The 26,954-nt window shown below is 50.4% G+C and overlaps 1 protein-coding gene across 1 annotated transcript in view; it reads right to left on the bottom strand.

Moving 5' to 3' along the window:
* gpr158a (G protein-coupled receptor 158a) overlaps positions 1-26,954 on the bottom strand; it is a 777,085-nt gene that overhangs the window by 628,849 nt on the left and 121,282 nt on the right. The window contains exon 2 of the mRNA XM_070880082.1: positions 22,437-22,542. Coding sequence (XP_070736183.1) covers positions 22,437-22,542 — 106 coding nt within the window. The remainder of the gene's footprint in view (positions 1-22,436; positions 22,543-26,954) is intronic.

The following is a 26,954-nucleotide window of genomic DNA, read 5'->3' as shown; positions in this document are numbered from 1 at the left end:
TTCTCCCCTCTCTCTCTGAGGCCTCTTTCTTCCAAATTAATTTAAAAAAAACCAATTAAGACAACTGAGCAGAGGGAGCAAGGCCCCTCCCCAATTACCAACTAGGGGAGAGGTGCCTCATTAAGGGCTCCTCTGCTCAGTTTAATATACGAGGCCTAATTAAGACCATTAAGACCATTAAGGCCTGTGACTTTGGGGTGGGTGTAGCCCTTAAAGGGACCCCGTGATGGCGATCCCATCCACGCCGGTGGCAGGGCCAGCAAGGACGTATGCGCAGGCGGTGTCCACATCCACGGCACCTCCTGCGCCACCCGCTGCCCTGCCACCTTTTACACTTATAACCAGGAAACACGGGGTCAAGAGCTACACTCACCCCACAATGAGCATCGAGGAGTGCGTGCGGGCGATGGCTGGGGTAGTCGGCCCCTCGGCCATTGTCGCAGCCTCCAAGATGTCTGGGAAGGCCGTGTTCTTCCTGGGGTCGGAGCGGGCGGTGTCCCTGGACCTTGAAAAGGGGCTCACGGTGGGCGGGACGTTCCTGCCGGTGGACCCTCTCGAGGCCACCGCGCAGAGGGTCATCATATCGAACGTCCCGCCCTTTGTTCCCGCTGAGCTCCTCCTCCCTCACCTACACCAACTGGGGGAGGTAAGGTCGGGGATCAACCCCATACCGCTCGGCCTCAGGGAGAGCAGCCTGCGCCACGTGTTCTCCTTCCGCCGCCAGCTCTTTGTCCGGCTGGCGCGGGAGGAGACGACGGAGGGATCATTTAATGTGGTGCACGAGGGGACTGCCTACCGCGTCTTTTGGACGTCGGACGGCGTGCGGTGCCATGCCTGCAGGGAGGTGGGGCACGTTCGTAAGAACTGCCCCGCCTCCAAGGCCGCCAAACCACCGAAGGCGGCCAAGGCTGGCGCCGCCGCCACCCCTCCCCCTAGTTGCGTCCGCGTGCCGGGAGCCGTAGGTGCGCGGGCATCGTCGGAGGCCTTTGTTTTCAGGGCCTCCGGCAGGGGGGAGGGAGAGCGTCCGACCGGAAAGAAGGCGCGGAAGAAGGCAAAACATCAAGAGGCGGGTCCCCTCAGTGCGCCAGATGATTTGACCACCGCGCTCAGCCCAACCCCGTCACCGGCGAGCGCGGGGTGCCCCGAGCCCGTGCCCGAGCCCTTGAACAACACCACAGAGGGGCCCGGGCGCGGGCAAGAAAATGAAAAGGGGGGGGCGGAGCGGGAGGCCTCGGCAGACATGGAGGTCTCCCTGACTCCGCGCGCCCCCAGGAACAAAAAGAGGCACCGCCCCAATGAGGCGGAGGGGGAACAACATCCCTCCGCGGAGGAGTCGGTGCCCGCCGCGTGTCCCGCGTCCCCCACCAGCGCCCCCAAATTGCGCTGCAGGCGCGAGGAGTCTTTCCCCGGGGAGGGTGAGGCAGTCGAGGCTGCCCAGCCGCTGCCTCCTGGGGAGGGCATGGAAGATCTGCCTGTCGTGGGGGGCGTGGGGACCGCGGAGGAATGCGTAGCCGCCGGGCCGGGCGTCCCGGGGACTGAGGCGGGCGAGGCCGAAAAGGCCGAACCTGAGCCCGCCCAGCCAATACCCAACTTCCCCCGGGAGTCGCTCGACCCGGCAGAAACACAATTTAGTGATTTTAATGACACTGTAGATGCTGGGCCGGGGGGTGGCAGCGGGGAGGGGGAGGAACACCCACCCTCGCCTCTTACTTTGGAGCTGGTGCACTTGGAGGGCCTGGGGATTTCATATGGCCGGGTCTCTCCTTGTTCCCCGGTTCCTGGGGCGGAGGGGGAACCCCTTCCGCTGTCATTTCCCGACCCAGCACCATTTTTAAAAGAGCCCAGTGGGGACTCCTCTGCCGACGATCCTGGGGGTGGGATCGGGGCAGAGCCAGGGCCGGTTGGAGCGGCCGGTTCATTTGCCGTACCTTGTGCGGTCGATGGGCCGGCTGCTGGCGGCCACCTCCCGGAGGAGGATGGGGACTCGGTGGGGGACGCGGGAGAAGAACTAGAGACCACCGCCAGCGAGGCGGTGGATCTGCTCGCGGCCGCCGCCGAGACCATCCTCATTCCTGCAAAGGAACTCCGGGACTTTTTGGCCCAGAGCCGGGGTCGCTGCAACCAAGCCCGACTGGCCCTGGAAAAATGGTCCGAGCCAGAGCTAATCAAGGCGTCCGTCCGCGCCGCCGTCAAAACCTTGGCCGCAGGCGGGCCTTTGACAAAGGCGCAACACCTTGAGCTGCGAGAGCTCGAGGGACTCCTCGCTGGGCTGCGGAGGGAGCGGAGTTCAACAAAAGACTCCGCTCCCTCCCCCACAATAGGTTAAGGTAGAGGTTGCACTATGCTTTTGCCATGAAGATAACCATAGCCAGCCTCAACATCAACGGCGGCAGAGGGGCACGCCGTAGATTTGACAATTTTTCGCTCCTGCGGGAGGGGAAATATGCGGTGTGCTTCCTGCAAGAAACCCACACCGTTCCGGGAGACGAAGCCACGTGGCTCCTGGAATGGCAAGGAGAGGTCCGCATGAGCCACCTCACCGCCATTTCTAGTGGGGTGGCCATCTTGCTGGGCCCGCATTTTCAGCCGGAGATCTTGGGGGTCGAGGAGCCCGTGCCAGGCCGCTTGCTGCACGTAACGGTTCGCCTGGGGGACGTGCCGCTCCATCTCGTGAACGTGTACGCCCCTCAGCCCGGCCCGCAGCAAACGCGCTTCTTTGAAGAGGTGTCCGCTCTTCTTGGCTCCGTCGACGTCGGCGACTGCATTGTCCTCGGGGGGGATTTTAACTGCACCCTCGAGGCGAGGGACCGCTCCGGTGCCCCGCAGTGCATGACGGCGATGGAGAAGTTGAGGGACCTGGTCGGGTCCTTCGACTTGGTGGACGTCTGGCGAAATCTCCACCCCGACTCCAGCGCCTTTACTTGGGTGAGGCCTGGAGTAGGATGGTCTAGAGTCGACCGCCTTTACGTGTCTCGGGCGTACGTTTCCTGCGTCCCGGCGGCCTCCATGCGGCCGGTGCCGTGTTCGGACCACCACCTGGTGTGGGCGGAGCTCGCTTCGCTCCGCGCGAGGACGGGGTCCGCGTACTGGCACTTTAACAACCGGCTGCTGGAGGACGTGCGGTTCCAGGACTCGTTCCGTCGATTCTGGTCCGACTGGAGAAGGAAGCAGGGGGGCTTCCCCTCCTTGAGGCTATGGTGGGACGTGGGCAAGGCTCACGTCCGCGTCTTCTGTCAAGAGTACGCGAGGGGGTCGACCAAGAGGCGGGCGGCCAGAGTCGGGCGCCTAGAAAAAGAGGTGCTCGACCTGGAAGCCCGTCTCGGTCAAGTCGTCCAGGACCCGGCCCTGCGGACGGTGTACGAAGCGAAGAAGGCCGCGCTGAAGGACCTGCAGCTCGTCGGGTCCCGAGGCGCGTTCGTGAGGTCGCGGATCCGGTTCCTGCGGGATCTGGACCGCGGCTCCCCCTTCTTCTACTCGCTGGAAAAAAGGCAGAGTGTCCGTAAGCAGCTCTTGACGCTGCTGGCCGACGACGGCTCTCTCGTCTCGGATCCGGAGGGCGTCAACAACAGGGTCCGTGAATATTACGGGGCTCTGTTCTCTCCGGATCCGTCCAGCGAGGAAGCGCGTAGAGTTTTGTGGGAGGACCTGCCGAAGGTCAGCCCGGAGGGCGCCGAAAATCTGGAAGCTCCGCTAAGCCTGGCGGAGCTGACCGGTGCCCTCGCCCGGCTGTCGAGGGGAAAATCCCCGGGGCTGGACGGGCTGACCGTGGAGTTCCACAGGGCGTTCTGGGACGTCCTGGGGAGCGACTACGCGCGGGTCCTGGGGGAAAGTCTGGCGACCGGGGAGATGCCCCTCTCTTGGCGTAGGGCAGTCATCGTCCTGCTGCCTAAGAAGGGCGATCTCCACCTCCTTAAGAACTGGCGCCCGGTCTCCCTCCTCAGCACGGACTACAAAATCTTCACCAGGGCGATGTCTGCTCGCCTTGATGCCGTGCTGGACCACATGATCCACCCCGACCAGTCCTACACGGTCCCGGGCCGGACAATCCACGATAACATCCATCTGGTCCGGGACCTCATCCATTGTTCCCAGGAGGCTGGTCTGTCGGTCGCCTTCCTATCCCTCGACCAAGAGAAGGCGTTCGACAGGGTGGATCACGACTATCTGCTTGGAACTCTGCGCGCTTTCGGGTTCGGGACGCATTTCGTCGCCCGGATCCGACTTTTGTACGCCGCCGCGGAGTGTCTGATTAAGGTTAACGGGTCCTTGACGGCGCCCCTTCGCTTTAGGAGAGGGGTGCGCCAGGGATGCCCCATGTCCGGCCAGTTATATGCTGTTTGCGTGGAGCCTTTCCTGCGCCTCTTGCGGACGAGGTTGACGGGACTGGCTCTGCAAGGGCCGGGCGTGGAGGTCGTCCTCTCGGCTTACGCCGATGACGTGCTCCTCGCGGTAGAGGATCCCGCTGACCTGCGGAGGATGCGTGAGTGCCAGGAGATTTACTCGGCCGCGTCCTCCGCCAGGATCAACTGGGAGAAATGTTCCGGACTCCTGGTGGGTCAGTGGCGGGTGGACTCCCTGCCGGAGGAGCTCAGGCCTTTTGCCTGGAGCACGACCCATCTCCTCTATCTGGGAGTCTACCTTAGCCCCGACGAGGGAGCCTGGCCGGCGAACTGGCAGGAGCTGGAGGCCAAGGTCGCCGCTCGCCTGGGGCGCTGGACAGGACTGCTCCGAGTGCTGTCCTACAGGGGTCGAGCGCTTGTCATAAACCAGCTGGTGGCCGCAATGTTGTGGTACCGGCTGGTCACTTTGACCCCTCCCCCTGCGTTTGTCGCCAAGATACAGAAGAAGCTGGTGGACTTCTTCTGGAACAACAGGAAGCACTGGGTCTCTGCCGCGGTCCTGAGTCTCCCGCTTGAGGAGGGCGGTCAGTCGTTGGTGTGCGTCAGCGCCCAGCTCGCGACTTTCCGTCTTCAGACCCTGCAGAGATACCTTTACGTCGAGCCCCCTCCTAGGTGGTGTGCTCTGGTGAGGTATTTCTTCCGCCAGCAGCTCGACCTCAATTATGACACGCAGCTCCTGTTTGTGAACTTGGGGGGTGCCAGGACCGCCCTCCGGGAGCTGCCTGTCTTTTACAGGGAACTCATCAGGGTCTGGAACAAAGTCTCCACCAAGCGCAGCTCTCCGCCGGCTGGAGTGGCGGCCGTCCTGCAGGAACCGCTGCTCGGGAATCCGTACCTCCACGGCCGAGGTTTTATGTGGCGGTCGGAAGAGAGGGCTGTGGCTGGTGAGGTGACCAGGGTCAGGGACCTGCTCGATGGCAGAGGAGCGGGCTGGATGGCGCCAGACACGCTGGCGCGGCGCCTAAATTCTGCCAACGTCCGCCACGCGGCCGATGCCATCGAGTCGCTAAAAACAGCTCTGGGCCCTGACTCCGTTAGGTGCATCAAGGAGGCTCAAGCACGTGGGGAGGTCCCGTCCGAACTGACCCCCGTCCGGACGGAATTCCTCATCGGCGCCAAACCCCGGAACCTCCCTCGGGGGCCGGCGCCTCACAACTTGAGCCGCCTCGGGGAAATCCCCTCCGTGCCTTTCAGTTCCGCGCGGAGGGGTTTCCTGTACGGGCTGCTCCTGCACACCCTCAACTTTGCCATCCTCGCTGGCCGTCCGGACACGCCATGGCGTACCATCTTGCCGTCCGGAGGAGGCGGGGGTCCCCGATGGAGGGCACTCTACGCAGGGGTCCTCCCACTATTCATCGGGGACTTGGCCTGGAGGGTGGTGCACGGAGCAGTGCCGTGCAACAAATTTTTAAGCCGGTTCACGGACTCCCAGGCCGCCTGCAATTTCTGCGGTCTGGAGGAGTCCGTGTTCCATGTTTTTATTGAGTGCACAAGGTTGCAGCCCCTGTTCCATTATTTGAAGGGGCTGCTCCTGAAATTCTGTCTGCACTTCAGTCCCACTCTCCTGATCTTTGGGCACCCTGTGCGGAGGGGAGCGGGTAGGTCCGAGGGCCTCCTCGTAGGACTGCTCCTGGGCACGGCCAAGGGTGCCATCAGCCGGTCCAGGCAGCGGGCGGTCGAGGGGGTCGTTCAACCTGACTGCCTGCCTCTCTTCCGCTCTTACATCCGGTCCAGGGTGTCCTTGGAGATGGAGCACGCGGTGTCCACCGGTACGCTCGCGGCCTTCCGCGAGAGGTGGGCACCGGAGGGACTGGAGTGCATCATCACGCCCGGCAACCAAATTTTAATTTGATTTTACGTTTTAAAGTTTAATTTGTTTTAATTGCCGGTGCTTTTAGTGTCCCCCTCTCCTTTTATAGGGGGCACTGGAAAAAGGAAAAATTTGATTTTAGTGCCCAAAAAAAAAAAAACCACAAAAAAAAACCCCAAAAAAAACAAAAAAGGGCCTTGTAAATGTCTTGTGTGTGTCATCCAGGTCAGGTGGCACGGATACATGTTTTATGTTTTGCAGGTAGACTCTAAAAGAGTTTCATGCACAAGGACCCCCAGGTCCCTCTGCACCTCAGCATGTTGTAATTTCTCCCCATTCAAATAATATTCCCTTTTACTGTTTTTTTTCCCCAAGGTGGATGACCTCACACTTTCCGTCATTGTATTCCATCTGCCAAACCTTAGCCCATTCGCTTAACCTATCCAAATCTCTTTGCAGCCTTTCTGTGTCCTCTACACAACCCGCTTTCCCACTAATCTTTGTGTCATCTGCAAATTTTGTTACACTACACTCTGTCCCTTCTTCCAGGTCATCTATGTATATTGTAAACAGTTGTGGTCTCAGCACCGATCCCTGTGGCACACCACTAACCACCGATTTCCAACCCGAAAAGGACCCATTTATCCCGACTCTCTGCTTTCTGTTCACCAGCCAATTCTCTATCCATGCTAATACATTTCCTCTGACTCCGCGTACCTTTATCTTCTGCAGTAACCTTTTGTGTGGCACCTTGTCGAATGCCTTTTGGAAATCTAAATACACCACATCCATCGGTACACCTCTATCCACGATGCTCGTTATATCCTCAAAGAATTCCAGTAAATTAGTTAAACATAATTTCCCCTTCATGAATGAGAGGGGATCTCATAGAAACATATAAAATTATGGCAGGACTAGGCAGGTTAGATGCAGGAAGAATGTTCCCAATGTTGGGGAAGTCCAGAATGTTGAATCACAGTCTAAGGATAAGGGATAAGCCATATAGGACCAAGATGAGGAGAAACATTTTCACCCAGTGAGTGGTGAACCTGTGGAATTCTCTACCACAGAAAGTTGTTGAGTCCAGTTCGTTGGATATATTCAAGAGGGAGTTAGATGTGGCCCTTACAGCTAAAGGGATCAAAGGTATGGAGAGAAGTCAGGGCTGGGGTACTGAAGTTGCATGATCAGCCATGATCATATTGAATGGTGGTGCAGACTCGAAGTGCCGAATAGCTTGCTCCTGCATCTATTTTCTATGTTTCTATGTTTCTATGACAGTGCCATGAGCAGCACAGGAGACAGAACAATGGCTGAGCAAAAAAATCACTGAGTTCTGTCCAGCAGGCACACTGACTGACTGTTGCAAACCAGAAATAGGTAATGGCCTAACAAAAAAAAATGTTGCAAGATGGCGCCTTTAAATTGCACTGGTGCATCTGGTTCCTTCCTGACTGCATCTCGACAGCTCAAGCTGTCATTGTCATCACCAGACACTAAAATCGGTTGCGCGGTGCAATTTCACTTCCAAGGCGATAAGGGGGCAATGCACACAGCAATGACATTATCATTGGCACACACGCTGAGAGGGCAGCTTGCGCCAGGAGCAAGGTGCCACCTCATAGCGCCTCCACAAAACCACTGCCCAATTCCGCGCTGGCCGATTTTCTTGCCGCGTCTGGGCGAAATCTAGTGGCGGCGCTAAATGGGGCAATTTCGGCCCCAAAGAATGTGACACGCACATTATGGAGGGAAGTGTCTGTGACAGTGAGTGTCTTTGCAGTGCAAGAAGAAGTTTAATGACCCCAATAGAGAAGCATGAAATTGCTGAGAGGTCGCTTGCAGAATCTTTTCTTGGTTGCAACAAGTTTATGAGCCTATGCACTTTCTGGTTTGATAATTCATGCAGCTAACCTTTCTTACAGGTTTTTAAGTCAGGTGCAATCCTGTTGCAAATGATGGATTTGTCGCTTTTGGCCCTTGTTATCCTGTCATTTGCAGACATGCACCGGGTGGGAAGAGGGCATATCTTCTGCCAGTGGCCAATTCTACCAGAATTTAGAGTGTATTTTAGTACAGTTATAATAGGTATAACTCTGGCATATCTGACTTCTGTCCTCTCTGCCAAACTCGTCTTTTGCACCAAATGAAAAATATCAGTATTTCAGTCTCACATTCTCCTTTAAAACGGCTGGCATGCTGATGGAATATTTATATAATCATATCTATTTTTAAAATCTCTATTGTGACTTCCCAGAAGATTGCTCAAAGGCAAGGTACTGCCAATTGCTCAACACACAAAGAAAGGAGCAGGAATAAATGCCGGGAATTTCCCATGGGGCTTCTCCCGCTTCACAAGGGTAACTTTGCTGAGCGTTCGGCGTAAACTGATACTGTGCATAAACGGGATTTCTCCCAAAGTTGCGGTGGTGGAGCAGGCGAATCCCAGAGGAAATTCCTGGGAAACTGCCTTAAATGTACAGGGACTAATTGACATTAGCCAATGTCTCCTTTCTCACACAAATCTCTGCAAGATGCTTGGACCAAACCGCTGATTCATGTTATGTGTAAGGATCACCAAGAGAGCCAAAGGATTTAAAATAATAATTAGGAGCAGGAGCAGGCCATTTGGCCCCATGAGCCTACCCCGCCATTCAATGAGATCATGGCTGATCTTCGACCTCAACTCCACTTTCCTGCACTATTCCCATATCCCTTGATTTCCTTAATATCCAAAAATCTATTGATCTCTGTCTTGAATATACTCAATGACTGAGCATCCACAACCCTTGGGTAGAGAATTCCGAAGATTCATCACCCTCTAAGTGAAGAAATTTCTTCTCATCTCAGTTCTAAATGGCCGACCCTTATTCTGAGACTGTGACTCCTGGTTCTAGATGTTATGCATGTAACTATGTAATACTTGCCACCAGAGGGCGCGACTGTTGGAGTCCTAATGATCACCTGCACACACGTGCAGGGCCAGTATAAAAGGTTGGCTGTCATATTGTTTAGGCACTCTGGAGTTGTAATAAAGAAGACTAAGGTCACACTAAGTTTAGCTCACAGCACTCAGCCTCGAGGAGTTCTTCTATACATAATAATTAGCGACCTTCACACAACCATGACTGCTGTTGGAATATTAGAGAGATTTGTAGAGGGTGATGATTGGGAAGCCTTCGTCGAGCGTCTCAACCAGTACTTCGTGGCCAACGAGCTGGACGGAGACACTAACGCGGCCAAGTGCAGGGCGGTTCTCCTCACCATTTGTGGGCCTAAAATATACGGCCTCATCAAGAATCTGCTCACACCGACAAAACCAACAGAAAAGGAATATACAGAGTTGTGCACGCTGGTTCGGGACCACCTCAAGCCGAAGGAGAGTATCCTCATGGCCAGGTATCATTTTTACACGCACTATCGCTCCGGGGGCCAGGACGTGGTGGATTATGTCACCAACCTGAGACGTCACGCGGGACTTTGCGATTTTGGAGCTGCGTTGGGGGAAATGCTGCGGGACATTTTTGTACTGGGCATCAGCCACGAGGTCATTCTTTGAAAGCTGCTGGCTGCCGAAACCCTAGACCTGAGCAGGGCCATCGCGATCACCCAGGCATGCATGGCCACGGACGATAACACCAAACAGATATCTTCTCAACATCGAAGCTCACCGGCAAGTATTGTGCATAAAATGACGTCGCTAGCAGGCCGAACTGCATATGGCAGGGCCTATACATCTGTGGCTGCAAGACCTGTGATGACTCACAGTCCGCCATCAGGGGTGAATGTGAATCCATTAGCACCGTGTTGGCACTGCGGGGGTAATCATCGGACCCATCAATGTTGATTCAAGCACTACGTGTGCAAAGGCTGCGCAACAATGGGGCACCTCCAACGAATGTGCAAACGTGCTGCGACATACCACGTGGCAGAGGATGATCGATCCGGCGTGAATCACACAGTACAGGCAACTCAACCCAAGGAAGAAGTGTATGGGGTACATACCTTCACCACCAAGAGCCCTCCTATAATGCTGAAAGTCAAAAGAAATGGAGTTCCAGTATCCATGGAGTTGGACACAGGTACAAGGTCAGTCAATAATGAGCCAGAGGCTTTCGAGAAACTGTGGGGCAATAAGGCACAAAGGCCCAAACTGAGCCCGATTAATGCAAAGCTGCGTACCTACACCAAAGAGCTTATACCAGTCATTGGAAGTGCGGCAGGGAAGGTATCGTATGATGGAGCTGTGCATGACCTATCATTGTGGATTGTTCCAGGCAATGGCCCAACGCTGTTCGACAGAAGCTGGCTAGAAAAGATTAGAGGGAATTGGAACAACATCAAAGCACACCTCGTCTGCTCAAGTGCTGAGCAAGTTTTCCTCGCTATTCAAGCCACGTATCGGCAACTTCACAGATGCCAAGGTACAGATCCATCTAGACCCCGTCTATCACAAGGCTCGGGCGGTTCCGTACATGATGAGGGAGAACATTGTGATCGAACTGGACAGACTCCAACGCGAAGGAATCATATCGCCAGTCGAGTTCAACGAGTGGACCAGCCCAATTGTTCCGGTGTTGAAAAGCGATGGCACGGTCAGAATCTGCAGAGACTACAAGGTAACGATGAACCGAGTCTCATTACAGGACCAGTACCCGCTGAGCAAGGCAGATCATCTGTTCGCAATGTTAGCGGGGGTTGGGGGGGGAAAGTCGTTCACCAAGTTGGACCTAACCTCCGCCTACATGACACAGGAGCTGGTTGAATCTTCAAAAAGACTGGCGTGCATCAACACACACAAAGGACTGTTTATACACCACAGGTGCCGTTTCAGGATTGGCTCGGCTGCAGCCATTTTCCAGAGAAATATGGACAGTTTGCTGAAATCTGTTCCGCACACCTTTGTGTTTCAAGATAACATCCTGATCACCGGTCGTGAAACCATCGAATACCTACACAACCTGGAAGAGGTTCTAAGTCACCTAGACAGATTGGGACTCAGGCCGAAATGCTCCAAGTGTGGTTTCCTGGTGCCAGAAGTCAAATTTTTGGGGAGAAAGATTGCAGCAGATGGCATCAGGCCATCAAGAATGCACCCAGACCACAGAATGTGATGAAGCTGCGTTCGTTCCTGGGACTCCTCAACTATTTCGGTAACTTTCTACCCGGGTTGAGCACGTTGTTAGAGCCTTTGCACATATTGTTACATAAGGGTGACGACTGGGTTTGGGGCAAATCTCAAGACACAGCCTTCAAGAAAGCCAGGAATCTGCTATGTTCAAATAAGTTACTTGTACACTATGACCCATGTAATCGTTTAGTGCTAGCTTGTGACACCTCATCGTATGGAGTCGGCTGTGTGTTACAGCAAGCCAATGTATCGGGTAACCTCCAACTGGTTGCATATGCATCTAGAAGTCTGTCTAAGACTGAGAGAGTTGATAGTATGGTCAAGAAAGAGGCATTAGCATATGTATATAGAGTTAAGAAAATGCACCAATACCTATTTGGACTTCGGTTTGAGTTTGAAACTGGCCACAAGCCACTCATTTCGCTGTTTTCAGAGAGCAAAGGTATAAACACCAATGCTTCGTCCCGCATCCAAAGATGGGCACCAACGTTATCCACCACAGACCAAGCACTGAAAACTGTGCCAATGCTCTCAGTCGGCTACCATTACCCACCACCGGGATTGAAATGGCGCAGCCCACAGACTTGCGACTGGTCATGGATGCTTTTGAGAGCGAGGAGTTACCCGTCACAGCTCGCCAGATCAGGACCTGGACCAGCCAGGATCCTGTGCTATCATTAGTAAAGAGTTGCGTTCTAAATGGGAACTGGTCAGCCGTTCCCAGGGAAATACAAGATGAAAATAAGCCTTTCACTGACGTAAAGATGAAATGTCCATCCAGTCGGATTGTCTCTTATGGGGTAATCGCGTGGTTTTGCCAAAAAAAGGCAGGGAAACGTTTATACACGACCTACACAGTACCCACCCAGGCATTGTCAGGATGAAGGCAATTGCCGAGTCGCACGTTTGGTGGCCCGGCATTGACTCGGACTTGGAGTCATGCGTGCATCAGTGCAACACTTGCTCACAACTGAGCAATGCACCAAGGGAGGCTCCAGTGAGTCTGTGGTCATGGCCAAACCGTGGTCCGGGATCCACGTAGATTTTGCCGGCCCCTTTCTAGGAAAGATGTTTTTAGTAGTAGTGGATGCTTACTCCAAATGGATTGAATGCGTAATCATGTCATCCAGCACATCCACAGCCACCATTGAAAGCCTCCGGGCCATGTTCGCCACCCATGGCTTGCCCGACGTCCTTGTCAGCGACAATGGACTGTGTTTCACCAGCTCGGAATTCAAAGAGTTTATGACCCGCAATGGCATCAAGCATGTCAGGTCTGCTTCGGTTAAGCCCGCGTCTAATGGTCAAGCGGAGCGGGCAGTCCAAACAATCAAGCCGAGCTTGAAACGAATGACGGACGGCTCCTTGCAGAGCCGCTTGTCTCGCATTCTGCTCAGTTACCGGACGCGACCCCACTCGCTCACCGGGGTTCCCCTGGCAGAATTGTTAATGAAGAGAGCCCTCAAAACCAGGCTCTCCCTAGTCCACCCGGATCTCAATGATCACGTGGAAACGGCGACACCGGCAGAACATGTACCACGATCACGCGGCTGTTTCACGTGACATTGATGTTAACGACCCTGTGTTTGTTCTTAGTTACGGTCACGGTCCCAAGTGGTTGCTCGCACTGTTTTGGCCAAGGAAGGGAATAGGGTGTTTATAATCAAACTGTTAAATGGCCAAACGTGAAGAAAGCATTTAGGTCAGACCAAATTGCGATTTACTGCCAATCAGGAACAACTTGAAGAGGAGGACATCACTATCGATGATCCACCAACACACACCCAACCAGCAATCGACCTCACTGTCAATTATGAGGATGAACCCATCGTTCCTGCCAGTCCGGTCAGACCAGCCGCGATGCAGTGCAGCAATGGTCCAGCCAACTCACACACGCCAGGGTTTGAACTTCGACGATCAACCAGGGAGCGAAGGGCTCCGGATCGCCTCAACTTGTAAATAACTTGTACCGAAGACTTTGGGGGGGGGGGGGGGAGAAAGAGTGATGTTATGTATGTAACTATGTAATACTTGCCACCAGAGGGCGTGACTGTTGGAGTCCTAACGTGCATGGCCAGTATAAAAGGTTGGCTGCCATGTTGTTTAGGCAATCTGGAGTTGTAATAAAGAAGACCAAGGTCACACTAAGTTTAGCTCACAGCACTCAGCCCCGTGGAGTTCTTCTATACATAATACTAGACTCCCCAGCTGGGGAAACATCCTCCCTGCATCTACCCTGTCAAGCCCTGTAAGAATTTTGTATGTTACAATGAAATCACCTCTCATTCTTCTAAACTCTAAAGAATACAGGCCTCGTCTACTCAATCTCTCCTCATAGGTCAATCCCCCCATCCCAGGAATCAGCCTGGTGAACCTTCGTTGCACTCCCTCCATGGCAAGTATATCGTTCCTTAGGTAAGGAAATCAAAACTATGCACAATACTCCAGGTGCGGTCTCACCAGGACCCTATATAATTGCAGTAAGATTTCTATACGCAAGTCCTCTTGTAATAAAGGCCAACATAACATTTGCTTTCTTAATTGCTTGCTGTACCTGCATATTAGCTTTCAGTGATTTATGTACAAGGACACCCAGGTCTCTCTGAGCACCAACATTTCAAAATCTCTCATTGTAAAAAATATTCTGCTTTTCTATTTTTCCTACAAAAGTGGATAACTTTCTCCACATTATATTCCATTTGCCATGTTCTTGCCCGCTCATTTATCCTGTCTATATCCCCTTGAAGCCTCTTTGCATCTTCCTCACAATTTACATTCCCATGAGCTCAACTTACTTCTAAGTGAGCAACTGTAAAGAGGGCTTGCCATCATTTACCAAATACTTTATTACATCATTAAAATGAGTGCTGACACAATCCATTAGTGACTGGAATGGAAATATAAGTGGAGTGTACCACATTGAAATCCTATGGGACAAGGAACACTGGCATCAGAATAAAACCTTATTCCTATTTATTGGAATTAATTACCTTTTGTCATGGTTATGATAGTGTCAATTCCCCCTATTTTCTCTCCAGTTCCTATAGTCCTCCTGACAACACACCTGTGCAGCTGAGCAGGTGGATGAGTGACCTATTTTTCATCATCATCATCATAGGCAGTCCCTCGGAATCGAGGAAGACTTGCTTTCACTCTTACAATGAGTCCTTAGGTGGCTGAACAGTCCAATACGAGAGCCACAGTCTCTGTCACAGGTGGGACAGATAGTTGTTGAGGGAAAGGGTGGGTGGGACAGGTTTGCTGCACGCTCTTTCCACTGCCTGCACTTGATTTCTGCATGCTCTCGGCGATGAGACTCAAGGTGCTCAGCGCCCTCCCGGATGCACTTCCTCCACTTAGGGCGATCTTTGGCCAGGGTCTCCCAGGTGTCAGTGGTGATGTCGCACTTTACCAGGGAGGCATTGAGGGTGTCCTTGTAACGTTTCCGCTGTCCACCTTTGGCTCGTTTGCCGTGATGGAGCTCCGCATAGAGCAATTGCTTAGGGAGTCTCGTGTCTGGCATGCGAACTGTGTGGCCTGCCCAGCGAAGCTGATCGAGTGTGGTCAGTGCTTCAATACTGGGGATGTTAGCCTGGGTGAGGACACTGATGTTGGTGCACCTGTCCTCCCAGGGGATTTGTAGGATCTTGCGGAGACATCGTTGGTGATATATCTCCAGCGACTTGGTGTCTTCTGTACATGGTCCATGCCTCTGAGCCATACAGGAGGGCAGGTATTACTACAGCCCTGTAGACCATGAGCTTGGTGGCAGTTTTGAGGGCCTGGTCTTCAAACACTCTTTTCCTCAGGCGGCCAAAGGCTACGCGGACGATACCTGCATCTGCGGACATACAGAGGCTGATCTCCAGGACACAGTCGACGTATTTATTGAGGCGTACGAAAGCATGTGCCTTACGCTAAACTTCCGTAAGACAAAGCTCAAGGTCCTCCACCAGCCTGTCCTCACAGCACTGCCTGAGTATGAGCCAGGTATCTTGCCCAAGTGCTTGTTTATGTTTGATCTTTGACAACGCAATACAGACTGTGTAATGGTGGAATGTATTAGATGTGGAATGCACATTTTATCCTTTTACATCTATCTTCGTACAAAACTAGACACCTCATTACACATGGAAGGGGAAAGAGGTGAGGAGAGAAGAGGAACAGAACAAATCGGAAGTGTACAAGCATACTGCACTGTCCCCCAGTCATCAAGATCCATGGCGTGGCCATGGACAACGTGGACCACTTCCCATAACTCGGGAGCCTCTTATCAACAACAGCAGACATTGACGACGAGATTCGACTTATTTTTACCCTTCTGCAAGAACAACTTGCACTTCTCTTGTACACTTCCGATTTGTTCTGTTCCTCTTCTCTCCTCACCTCTTTCCCCTTCCATGTGTAATGAGGTGTCTAGTTTTGTACGAAGATAGATATAAAAGGATAAAATGTGCATTCCACATCTAATACATTCCACCATTACACAGCCTGTATTGCGTTGTCAAAGATCAAACATAAACAAGCACTTGGGCAAGATACCTGGCTCATACTCAGGCAGCCCCCACTAAACGAGAGGCCTTGCACACCCAATTATATTGGTTACCATAGAAATGAGCATCAAGAAAGTCCGGGAACCAGGCAAGTGGACAATTACAAGCACAGTGGAGTACTTACTGCACCAACCTGCCAGCAACCATTTCTTAAGTCGGCCGAGACGCCTGCCAGAGCTAGGCAAGGCCTCATGAATACATGCAAATCAGGGTCCAATGACACCATTTTAACACAAAGTCACAGAAGCCCTGCCCAGCAACAACCCGCCAATAAAATATTCAGAACTACTGAAGCATTATTTAAAGGGGCACTCACCTGCAAGTAATTGGATCACAGGAGCAGTGAGCTATTGTGATCTTTGCATTGCCAGGGAAGTTTCCAGCTTGCAGATCGCTTCTTTCTGAGATTTTTTCCTTCACCTACCCGCAGTTAGCTCTATCTGCTTATCATGGATGTTATTATTGCCAGTTTCATTTGGATAGAGGAACAGTTGCAGAGCTCTGCAGCCTCCTGTAACAAGTCCTGCTACCTGATGGACCAGGGGTCATACTTTGGCCATGGCTGTCAAATAGCCACAGCCCGTAACTTCTTTACCACTGGCTCCTTCCAGGCTACATCAGCCACATCTCCCAGTCTGCAGTGCACACCTGTATTAAGCAGCTCACCAATACCCTGTTTGCCAGGGCTGAGCAGTACATCACATTCCCAATTGACCTCAGCAGTCAACATGAGAGAGCGCAGGGATTTGCAGCAGTGGCTGGCTTCCCTTGTGTCCGGAGCGACAATGACACCACGCACGCTGACCTCAGGGCATCAGAACAGCCAGCAGCATTCGTTAATAGGAAAGGCTAACACGCCATTAATATCCAGCGCGTCTGAAATAAAAGCACTGATTGGTAGGAGAGCAGACTGTAGATATTGAGTGACTCCTCCAAAGCCCCTGTCTATTCGTGTCACCAATCTATCCAAGGAGTGCACTTCGAAGGCAGAGCCCAGAGCCTGCATGGCAGCTGTTTGATCTTCCAGCAAAGCTGCAAAGGATGGTGACATTGACTCATTTTGAGAGAGCCCAACTGCAACCACCATGGAGATGGCCACAATCTCCAAAGTAGACTGCAGAGTGCAGGATGACACCACACAGGCTGGAAGCAACTCCTCCATACTTTCAGCCATTGTGCTGAAACTGCTTCACAGGCCTTCCAATATCTAGTATACCTGCTTCTGAGAAGCAAGCAGTTTGCTTTTCATGGCTGAAAGTCCTCATCTCTGTCCTGCTCAGCAAGCCAACTTCTGGGCTGTCCCTGCCACAGCGCCTGCAGCTGCTCGCTCATGACGAGTGTTTCATCACATACAGATGACCATGGGTCGCTATCTGACCCATGTGAGGTGCCAATGTCTATGCTGGTGCTTGGGAGGGATGGAGCATGTGACGGTGCACTCAGGAGGTTTGTCCTCCTCCAAGGTGCCTCCTTCTGCAGCATCCAGGTGCTGAGAAGGACTTAGAGGAAAGAGAAAAGGGACAGTGTTCGAATAACACTGGAGGAAGGACATTAGCAGGTAGCAGTTTTGAGAATGTAGCTTCAAGTTGTGAAGCTTTTCTGAGGTAAATGAAAGGTGAGAAGTAACATACAAATAACCTGTTCTGATAGGCCTTCCTGATGATCATGAATTTGCCTGTGCCACTAACCGTCAGAATATCATATTCAGCTTGGGTGTGGGCTATGATGTTGCGTAGTTCTCCCCGGATCTTGGTCCGTTCCCTCGTATTATGTGCTATTTTGTCCTTCAGAAAGACAGGGTGCGAGTTAATGAGTGGCTGATAAGCAAGCAAGTGGAGATGTGCAGGGCTTGTGTAATGGTCCATGCGCTGAGAGCTGGAGACAAAGCAAGGTAGAATGAGGATGGAGAGGTGATGAATGTAAACCAAGTGTGTGCAATGTGAAGTGAGGAAGGAGTGCTGCGAGGAGTTGGTGGTTGTGTAAATGCTAGGATATGATAAGAGAATGCGGTTAGTGTTGTGGTGTGGAGAGCGCAAAAGAAGAGGTGAGTGTGCTTTAAGTGATAAAGTTGCAGTGTGCTATTGTGATTGTATCCTGAAGGATGTGATGGAAGTGAGGAAATTGTTGAGAGTTGTCGGCGAGGGGTTGAAAGGAGGGTTGTTGAGAGAGGTGGAGAGATGAAGAGCTGTACTCACCCTTGCTGCCTTTGTAAGATCATTGAACCTCTTCCTACACTGACCACAGGTCCTGGGGATGATGCTGGCACTGATTCTGTCAGCCGGTCAGTGGCCCTAGTGATGCTCCTGCAGACACCTCCCTCCTTGTCCTGAGACCTCCAGGGTGGCATCTGAAAACCTGGGGCCCTGTGACTCATTTCAGAGATTCCTCTCGTTTCAGCAGTGTAAAAGTGAAATGTGAAAGCAGTGAATGTTAACTGTCATTTATGCTTTAACCAGGCATCGGGAGGCCTGCCAAACATTGCGCGTAGATAATGCATGGACTGCTTATTTCCTGATGCGATCAGGATGGCAGCTCATCAATCATATTAAAATGGGCTCAGGAGTTAAAATGGGCCAGACTCACGCTGCTGAAGTCAAGAGGGCTTCTTGCTTGCTTTGCCCCCTGCCTGCCCAATCCCTGCCCTGAAATTGGGACTCAAGATGCTACTTAAGTCTGGATAATAAGAAGCATCATTAATGAATAATTCTGTAAACAGAATAATCTGTCAAAGCCAGTTCAGCTGGACTGGCATTACTTAAAATGTTTTAAATTTATTTTTCAAATATCTTTGTTGTTTAAGACCGCTTATTTCCACTTCCGTAACATTGCCTGTCTCCACCATTGCCTCAGCTCACCCATTGCTGAAGCCCTCGTCCATGCCTTTGTTGCCTCTAGATTTGACTATTCCGACGCACTCCTGGATGGCTTCCCACATTCTACCCTACATAAACGAGAGGTGACACAAAACTCGGCTGCCCGTGCCCTAATTCGCAGTGTCCCACTTACCCATCATCCCTGTGCTCGCTAACCTACATTGGCTCCCGGTTAAGCAATGCCTCAATTTCAAAATTCTCACCCTTGTTTTCAAATCCCTCCACAGCCTCACCCCTCCCTATCTCTGTAATCTCCTTCAGCCCCACAAACCCCCCCCGAGATCTCTGCGTTCCTCTAATTCTGCCCCCTTGAGCATCCCTGATTATAATCGCTCAACCATCGGCAGCAGTGCCTTCTGTTGCCTATGCCCTAAGCTCTGGAATTCCCTGCCTAAACCTCTCCTTCCTCCTTCAAGACGCTTCTTAAAACCTACCAATTTGACCAAGCTTTTGGTCACCTGCCCTAATTTTTCCTTATATGGCTCGGAGTCAATTTTGTTTTGTCTCATAATACTCCTGTGATGCGCCTTTGGACATTTCACTGGCACTATATATATATATATTATATATGTATATGTACACACATGTTGTTGTTGTTACATTGGATATTAGAAACATAGAAACATAAAAAATAGGTGCAGGAGTAGGCCATTCGGCCCTTCTAGCCTGCACCACCATTCAATGAGTTTATGGCTGAACATGCAACTTCAGTACCCCATTCCTGCTTTCTCGCCATATCCGTTGATCCCCCTAGTAGTAAGGACTTCATCTAACTTCTTTTTGAATATAATTATGTTATGTAGCATCAAGAGTTAATCGTGAAAAGTTGTCTGAAAGATATTCATTACAGCCTTATTTACAGTGAATTTTCTTACCTGTAAAAACAGCACAACTGATTCAAACTTTCTCATTCAAAATAGTGTACTCATCCACAAGTTGTATCTCGCATAGTCAATGAACTTTACTGCAGAGCGACATTAATGACTAAGTGCATTATAAACCGTCAATATCCGACATAGTGCATTCAAATTTTAGCAATACTGGTAGCTTCAGAACCATAATACAATCATAAATCTGAAGCCATGTGGAGATTAGCATTTTATTATTTTTCCTCAGTCCTCCTTGGCCATCCCAACTATATGCCTTGTGCAGCCCAGAGAGCAAGTGGGTGACCTACCCTCAAGCCCCTTCCCCTCCAGAGCTGTTCTTAGCCAAACACTAGAAACTGCATTATAGCAGCCGAGAAATACATCTGATTTTTTTTCTCTCCTCCTAACTTATCCATTTTCAACCCACACAGATTGCATCTGCTTGGAACCTCCCCGCATTTGTCCAACTTAGATTAGGAACTCAACAGAATGAACTTGTATTTCATCACAGCGTGCATCGCTGCATCAATTCAAGCGGAATAACCCCGCAATTGTCTTATTTACAAAATTAATCTTATCAAGAACAAAAAATCAGCATCCAATTCCTTTTATGACTATTATGTAATAAATGTAAAATTGTACTTCTACATAGTGGCATAATAAGCTTAAGCACTGTTCATTGGCTTTAAAGATCATTTGGAAAATCTCACTGATTTAATTCCCTGCTAGCAGTCTAAGAAAGCAGCAGGCTTTCGATTATTCCTTCGTCTTTGCCAAAAAAACAGTTTTCATTTTGTTCCATTGGCAGACAACTGGTAACAGCTATTGAATAGCTACAGAAATGGTTAGCCTCATGAGATGGACACGAAAACACCTCAGATCGTAACTAATTACTCAGTTTGTCCAAATTCCAAGGGCCATGTGTTTTGTTATTCAAGAAGCCACAGAATCTCATGAATAATTCAACCTGCAGCACTGCTCTCTGTTAGATGCATTTATTGTACAAGAATCAGATTCACAGAGGGTTACTGAAACAAATGCCTTCCCCTCAGAATGCAACAAATGAATTTGAAAATAATGCAAAATTCCAATAGTAATTGCTTTGAATTACAATATCTAGTTTTAGTTTCAAAATAAGTTAAATGATGTCGGGGAATATTTTCTTCTGTGTATTAATCTTAACGAAAGCATAGATACGGGTAAATATCAGCAAGACCATTAGAAAACAGTAATGGACTTTTCTACTTTCAACACTCTGAGGTTTTCTCTCACATATAAGTGCAAAACAACTCCACCTTTAACATCAGGCCCAGAGATATCCTTCAGCTCCATACTAAAAAGAATACAATTTTGTCTGTATGAATGTTTCTTTTTTGTTATTGATAAGAATATAAGAGAATCCAGATTAAGAAAGAGCTAATCACCTTATCAAGTCTGCTTCACCCACGGTCTGGTGTCTTTAGCAACTCAAATTTAATCTTACGTCCTTCATCTCTATGTAAGACAGTGATATTCTTACAAAGTCATGATACCGGATGTCCTCCCAGGTCTTCACAATGGTTAACCAAAACTGCGACGTGCTGCCTTGCTCTTGTGTCCGATGCAAGTTTGTGGCAGACTAACACTCCAACCCAATAGTTCATCACAGTTTTCAAATGTGTTGTTAATATGTCATTTCCTGACCAGTAAAATGTTCTTTCCTCAGTTTTAAATGTGGTACTTTGCAGATTCCACAGCCGAATGAACAAATATTTGTCATGTACACTTGTTAAGTGGTAATTTTAAGTATGAAATGAGCAGGAATACATTTGCATCATAATTGGCGAGTTTTCTTTCCTGCCTGCTGATAACTTTATGCCTTACCAGTCTATCAGAAGAAAAATAGTGCAAACCCATTATTTTGATTTCCATCCTTCGAAATCAATGAAAAATGACAATTAATCCTCGATTCTAAAAAGAGGGAAATAATGATCTAATTTTTCCAGAGTCAAAAAGCAGGTATGGAAGAGTTTTTTTTTTTAAAACTGGAAGTGAGAAAGGAAAAAAGATTTGCGAGAATCCAGAATCTGTGTCACTCCTCACTTCCCCCTCACTGTTTTGTTCTTTTTGAGACACATCCCAAGGTATGTTGTGTAAATCTGCTTCAGTTCGACTCTCGGGAATACTTGAGGCAGACGTAAAGGAGGTGAGAATTCACATTGTTTACAGCCACCTCAGGTTCGCATTGACTGCTTCGCAGTTCACAACAATGAAAAAGAAAACTCAGCCTGGATCTCATCTCTCTAAATTCCAAGATGGCAGATCTGAGGCTCCGTCACGTTGGAAGAAGCTGATCCGCTTTGCCATTGCCTACGCTTCCCATCTGATGCCCAGCACAATCTTCAACAGCAATGGCACTATGTTATTTATTATACAGGGTCAACTCCAATTGTGCTCTTGCCATTCGAGGCAACCTTGTAGTGTAAAGAGGGGCATCAATATTTTCCATGCCCTAATAATAAGCAAAATGGCCATGACTGGAGACTGTACCCTATATGTGATATCATGTGTGTTTTATAGATCATCGATATCATTTCCTTGGACCTGTAAGGGAAGACTGCTCATTCATGCATGTTTTTAAGTGCTCTATAGAGAATAACAACATTTATACATTTGATGTATAAAAGTTCTACCAAAAGAGCAACAATAAAGTAAATGATTTTTTTCAGTCATCATTGTACATTATTGTACATCGAAAAAAACTCCACAAATATACAAATAATTCCTGTACCAGCCTGTCAATGACTGTGTTTGGCTTTACCTTAGTGCTGTCGAGCCTGCATTTGTGTGTTCCTCCAAACCATCCTTCAGTTGAACACTGGTCAATGTCCACATTCTGCAGATTTATGTCAACTCTAACCACACCCCTGGAAGAAAAATTAAAACTATTAGTCATCACAAGTAGATGGGGAGAGTTACTGGTTAGCACATAACTGACCAATCAAGATGACTGTAATCAGAGCCCAGAAAGAGTAATTCATTTACAAGGTTTGAACCATTCTCCAGTGGGTAATTTTCACCTCCTGCAAAGGATTTATTAATCCGATACCTTAAACCAAAGAACTATAGGGCCTGAAATTCATGGCCACCCATTTCTTGGCGGGAAGAAAGGAGAGGAGAGGAGAGGAGAGGAGAGGAGAGGAGAGGAGAGGAGAGGAGAGGAGAGGAGAGGAGAGGAGAGGAGAGGAGAGGAATAGAGGAGAGGAGAGCGGAGAGACAGAGGAGCGAGAATATAAAGGAGAGAGGAGAGAGAGGGGAAGGAGAGAGGAGAATACAGAGGAGAGAGGAGAGAGAGAGGAAGGGGAGAGGAAGGAGAGAGGACAGGAGAGAGAGAGGAGAGAGAGAGAGGAGAGAGTTGGAGGTTAGAGAGCAGAGATGGCATTGGAGAGGGGCAGTGTGACAAATTTATAACCAGACTGCTCAGCAGCCATTCCTCTCATCATAGAGGATGAGTGGCCAGAAAGCATCAATGAAGACTGCCAGAACCAGGCCCACAGCTCCATGGTTCAATGAACAGGAGTTGGAGGGGCTAGTGACAGAGGTGGAGCGCAGGTACGGTGAACTCACCCGGGATGGGCGTGGCAAGCCTCCATCAGCCAATACCGATGTCTTTGGATGGACATAGGTCAGAGGTCAGTGCAATGGGCAACGTGGCGCGGGATAGGGACCAATACCGCAAACGGTGGAACGTTTTGGTGATGGCAGCCAAAAAGTGAGCACAAATTTATTCAGCCCCTCCTGTCCAAGGCCAAAAAGGTTGTGTGCGCATGATTTGTGTGTGTGGGAGTGTGTGTGGGGGCAGGAGCAAAGGGGGGTAAAGGGTGCAATGTTTCTTTGTGCAGAGAAAACAAGCAGCCAAACAGGCAAGCCTGAGTGTGACCGGAGGGGGCCCACAAGATGTGGTGGAATTGCCCAGGCTGCAGGAGCGTGTGTTGGCCTTGGTGGGACATCGTCACATTCCAAGCACAAACATTTCTGCAGATCCGGTGCTACCGCAGGGTAAGGCTACACTCAGCTCTGGTGTTGGCAACGGTCATGGCATGACAGTACAGGCAATGTTAACGCACTCGCAGACTTTGTCGCCCATTATTGGTGTGGACATGTAGAGATGGGACTCCATGCTGGCATAATGTGAGATGGAACGGCTCACATCTCACTTGCACCACCACCAGCACCCACCCCCCTCCAACAACCCCCTCACCTACAGACTGAAATGTTGTCCTCTACTTGCAGATGCTGACTCAGACACCACGGATCTGGAGAGACCATTGACCTCTGGCCTTCACAGAAGCCATCTAAACCCAGCATCTCCCACCCAGACGTTCTCCACACCAGAGGACACCGGATCCTTCCTGCACCCCCAGCCCACATCACCCATGTCCACTACTCCCACCTCCGCCACCCAGGACCAGGAAGACCCGGAGAGAGAGAAGGGAGAAGGGCCCATATTTGTGCCCCTTCACCTGGAGCATCCAGAAGCAGCTGACATCAGCCTCCTGCCAAGTCAGTCAAATGTCCGCAGAACCTCGGCGTTGGGCTCTGATTTCCTGGGGTTTCCAACAGACTCAACTGAAGCAAGCTCAAGCAAGCGCAGAGGCCGTGGCTCGAAGGGAAGCAGGGCCCCACCTCCCAGCAGCAGCGAGCAACCACCTGCAGATGCGGGATGGCTCGCTCTATTGAGCTAGATGGTCCAACTCTCAATCACCAGCGTGGAGGTAGGTCGCGAGATGCAGCAGACTATGGCTGGGATAGTTGCCAGCATCGCCACAATCAGTCAGCAGCACGATGAAAGGATGGAGCGCCTCCTCACAGTGTTGGAGCACACAACAGAAAGCGTCGAGGCCATAAGGCAGGAGATGGCTTCTGCACGCGTGTTGCAAGCCCCCGATCCCACACCCTCAAGGAAGACAGATGTGAAGGAGCAGGAGACCTCGGCACCTTCGGTCCCACGCCCTACGTTGTCACTGAGACGCCCTGTCCTCCTGCACAACCTCCTCAACCAGAGGCAGTGAGGGGCAGTGGAGGGCCACTCCATCATGTAGGCATGGGGAGGAAGAGGAACTCGGGCATCGCTGCAAGGGGGGGGGGGGAAGAGAGATGGTGGTACCGGGTAGAGGGGTGGGTGTTGCTTCCTTGTGTAAATGTCTGTGTATGTCAGAATGTTATGTAACATTTGTCATTGTGCACTTGTAAATACACTCACATTGTTGACCCTCTGTTTGTGCGCATGTCATTTTAACATCACATGTATGGTGCATTGTGCCAACCACACATCTGTCCCTCAGGTCATCTGCTTCATTAGGAATATCTTCCCATCAACATCTGACTGCAGTGTATAATGGGTCCTGTCATTAGGCCATCGCAAGACGACAATGAATGCAGGAAGGCTACCATTCAGTTACTCTAGTTTACCAAGTTGCAGGGCAGACTTTAAGGCTTGCACTTCAACCCTCTTTTTGCGAGGCCAAAGATGGAGAAGTGCCACCCCTGAGATGACATGGTCATCAGTTACATTGCAGTACATTGTGCGTGGCAATTAATGAATCACTTTGAAAGTACAACATGTGAGATGCTGAACACTTGTCAGTCACTCATAATTTTCCCTTTGCCAGTGGCCTTCTCAATAAAGGACTTTCAACAAGGTGCAACAAAAAAGCCTCCATTAGCTTAGAGACATTTCAGTCAGTTTTATCACATCCAAATTAAACATCACCATCAGCAAGAAAGTAATGCAACATTGACCTAACTTCTTTCCAGCAGTCCCACTGATATGGTGCAGAATCCAACTGGCTGCCGTGATGTGATGGCCACCAGCACCCCCACCCAGCCAATGTGCCAGAGCTGCCCCATTGCACTCCATCTCTTCCTTCCTTCCTCCCAGCCGATGTGCAATTGCTGCCCGCTCACACTGCTGCCTCCCTCCCTCCCTCCCGATTGATGCCGAAATATTGCTGCCTCCCTCCTGATTTAAGCCGCTAATTAAGCTGCCTCCCACCCAATGTGCGATTGCTGGTCCACTGCTGCCCAGCTCAGACCTGCTTTTCCAGAGCGGTCCTTCTGGCGGGTGGCAGGTCGGCGGGGGTGCAGCAAAAGTAATCAAATTGGGGATTATCTGACTTCCGACATGGGCGGGCAGGACACTGCGACGTGGGCGGAACCCTTCCCCACCAATCTTCCGCCGGGCGGATCCTCGACGGGACATGGGCGGTTCCAGAGGAATCGCCCAGAAAACGGCCATTTCCGGCAGAACTTCGGTGGCAGCGGGCGGAATTTCGATGAATTTCGGGGCCTATGTAACTGAAGCCATTAATATAGTTCTTCAAGATCTTCCTGTGTATATATAACAACTATGCCGCAGTATAGTGTGCTGTAACAAGAAATACTCATGCTTGCAAATTCCCCACACAGTGGGGCCACAAAAATAAAAGACGAATATGGTTTGGGGTCATTTTATGAGTGGCCTCGAGCAGTCCCTTTAAGGACCACTGCTTAGGCTGCTCAACATCGCTATAGTACGTGGCACATGGTCCAGTTATTTCTGCATCAAAATTACAATTGGAGGTTCTATACAAAAGGACATAGACAGGCTAAGTGAGTGGGCAAAAATTTGGCAGATGGAGTATAATGTTGGAAAGTGTGAGGTCATGCACTTAGGCAGAAAAAATTAAAGAGCAAGTTATTATTTAAATGGCGAAAGATTGCAAAGTGCTGCAGTAGAGCAGACCTGGGCGTACTTGTGCACGAAACACAAAAGGTTAGTATGCAGGTCCAGCAAGTGATCAGGAAGGCCCAATGGAATCTTGGCCTTTATTGCAAAGGGGATGGAGGATAAAAGCAGAGAAGTCTTGCTACAGTTATACAGGGTATTGGTGAGGCCACACTTGGAATACTGCGTGCAGTTTTCATTTCCATATTTATGAAAGGATATACTTGCTTTGGAAGCAGTTCAGAGAAGGTTCACAAGGTTGATTCCAGAGATGAGGGGGTTGAGTTATGAGGAAAGGTTGAGTAGGTTGGGCCTCTACTCATTGGAATTCAGAAGAATGAGAGGTGACCTTATCGAAACGTATAAGAGTATGAGGGAGCGTGACTGGGTGGATGCAGAGAGGATGTTTCCACGGATAGGGGAGACTAGAACTAGAGGGCATAATCTTAGAATAAGGGGCCGCCCATTTAAAACTGAGATGAGGAGAAATGTTTTCTCTCAGAGGGTTGCAAATCTGTGGAATTTACTGCCTCAGAGAGCTGTGGAGAGTTTCTTAAACAATAAGGGAATAAG

The sequence above is a fragment of the Pristiophorus japonicus genome, chromosome 5 (assembly GCF_044704955.1).
Source record: "Pristiophorus japonicus isolate sPriJap1 chromosome 5, sPriJap1.hap1, whole genome shotgun sequence".
NCBI classification, from domain to species: Eukaryota; Metazoa; Chordata; class Chondrichthyes; family Pristiophoridae; genus Pristiophorus; species Pristiophorus japonicus.
This window is presented reverse-complemented; position numbering and strand designations above follow the sequence as displayed.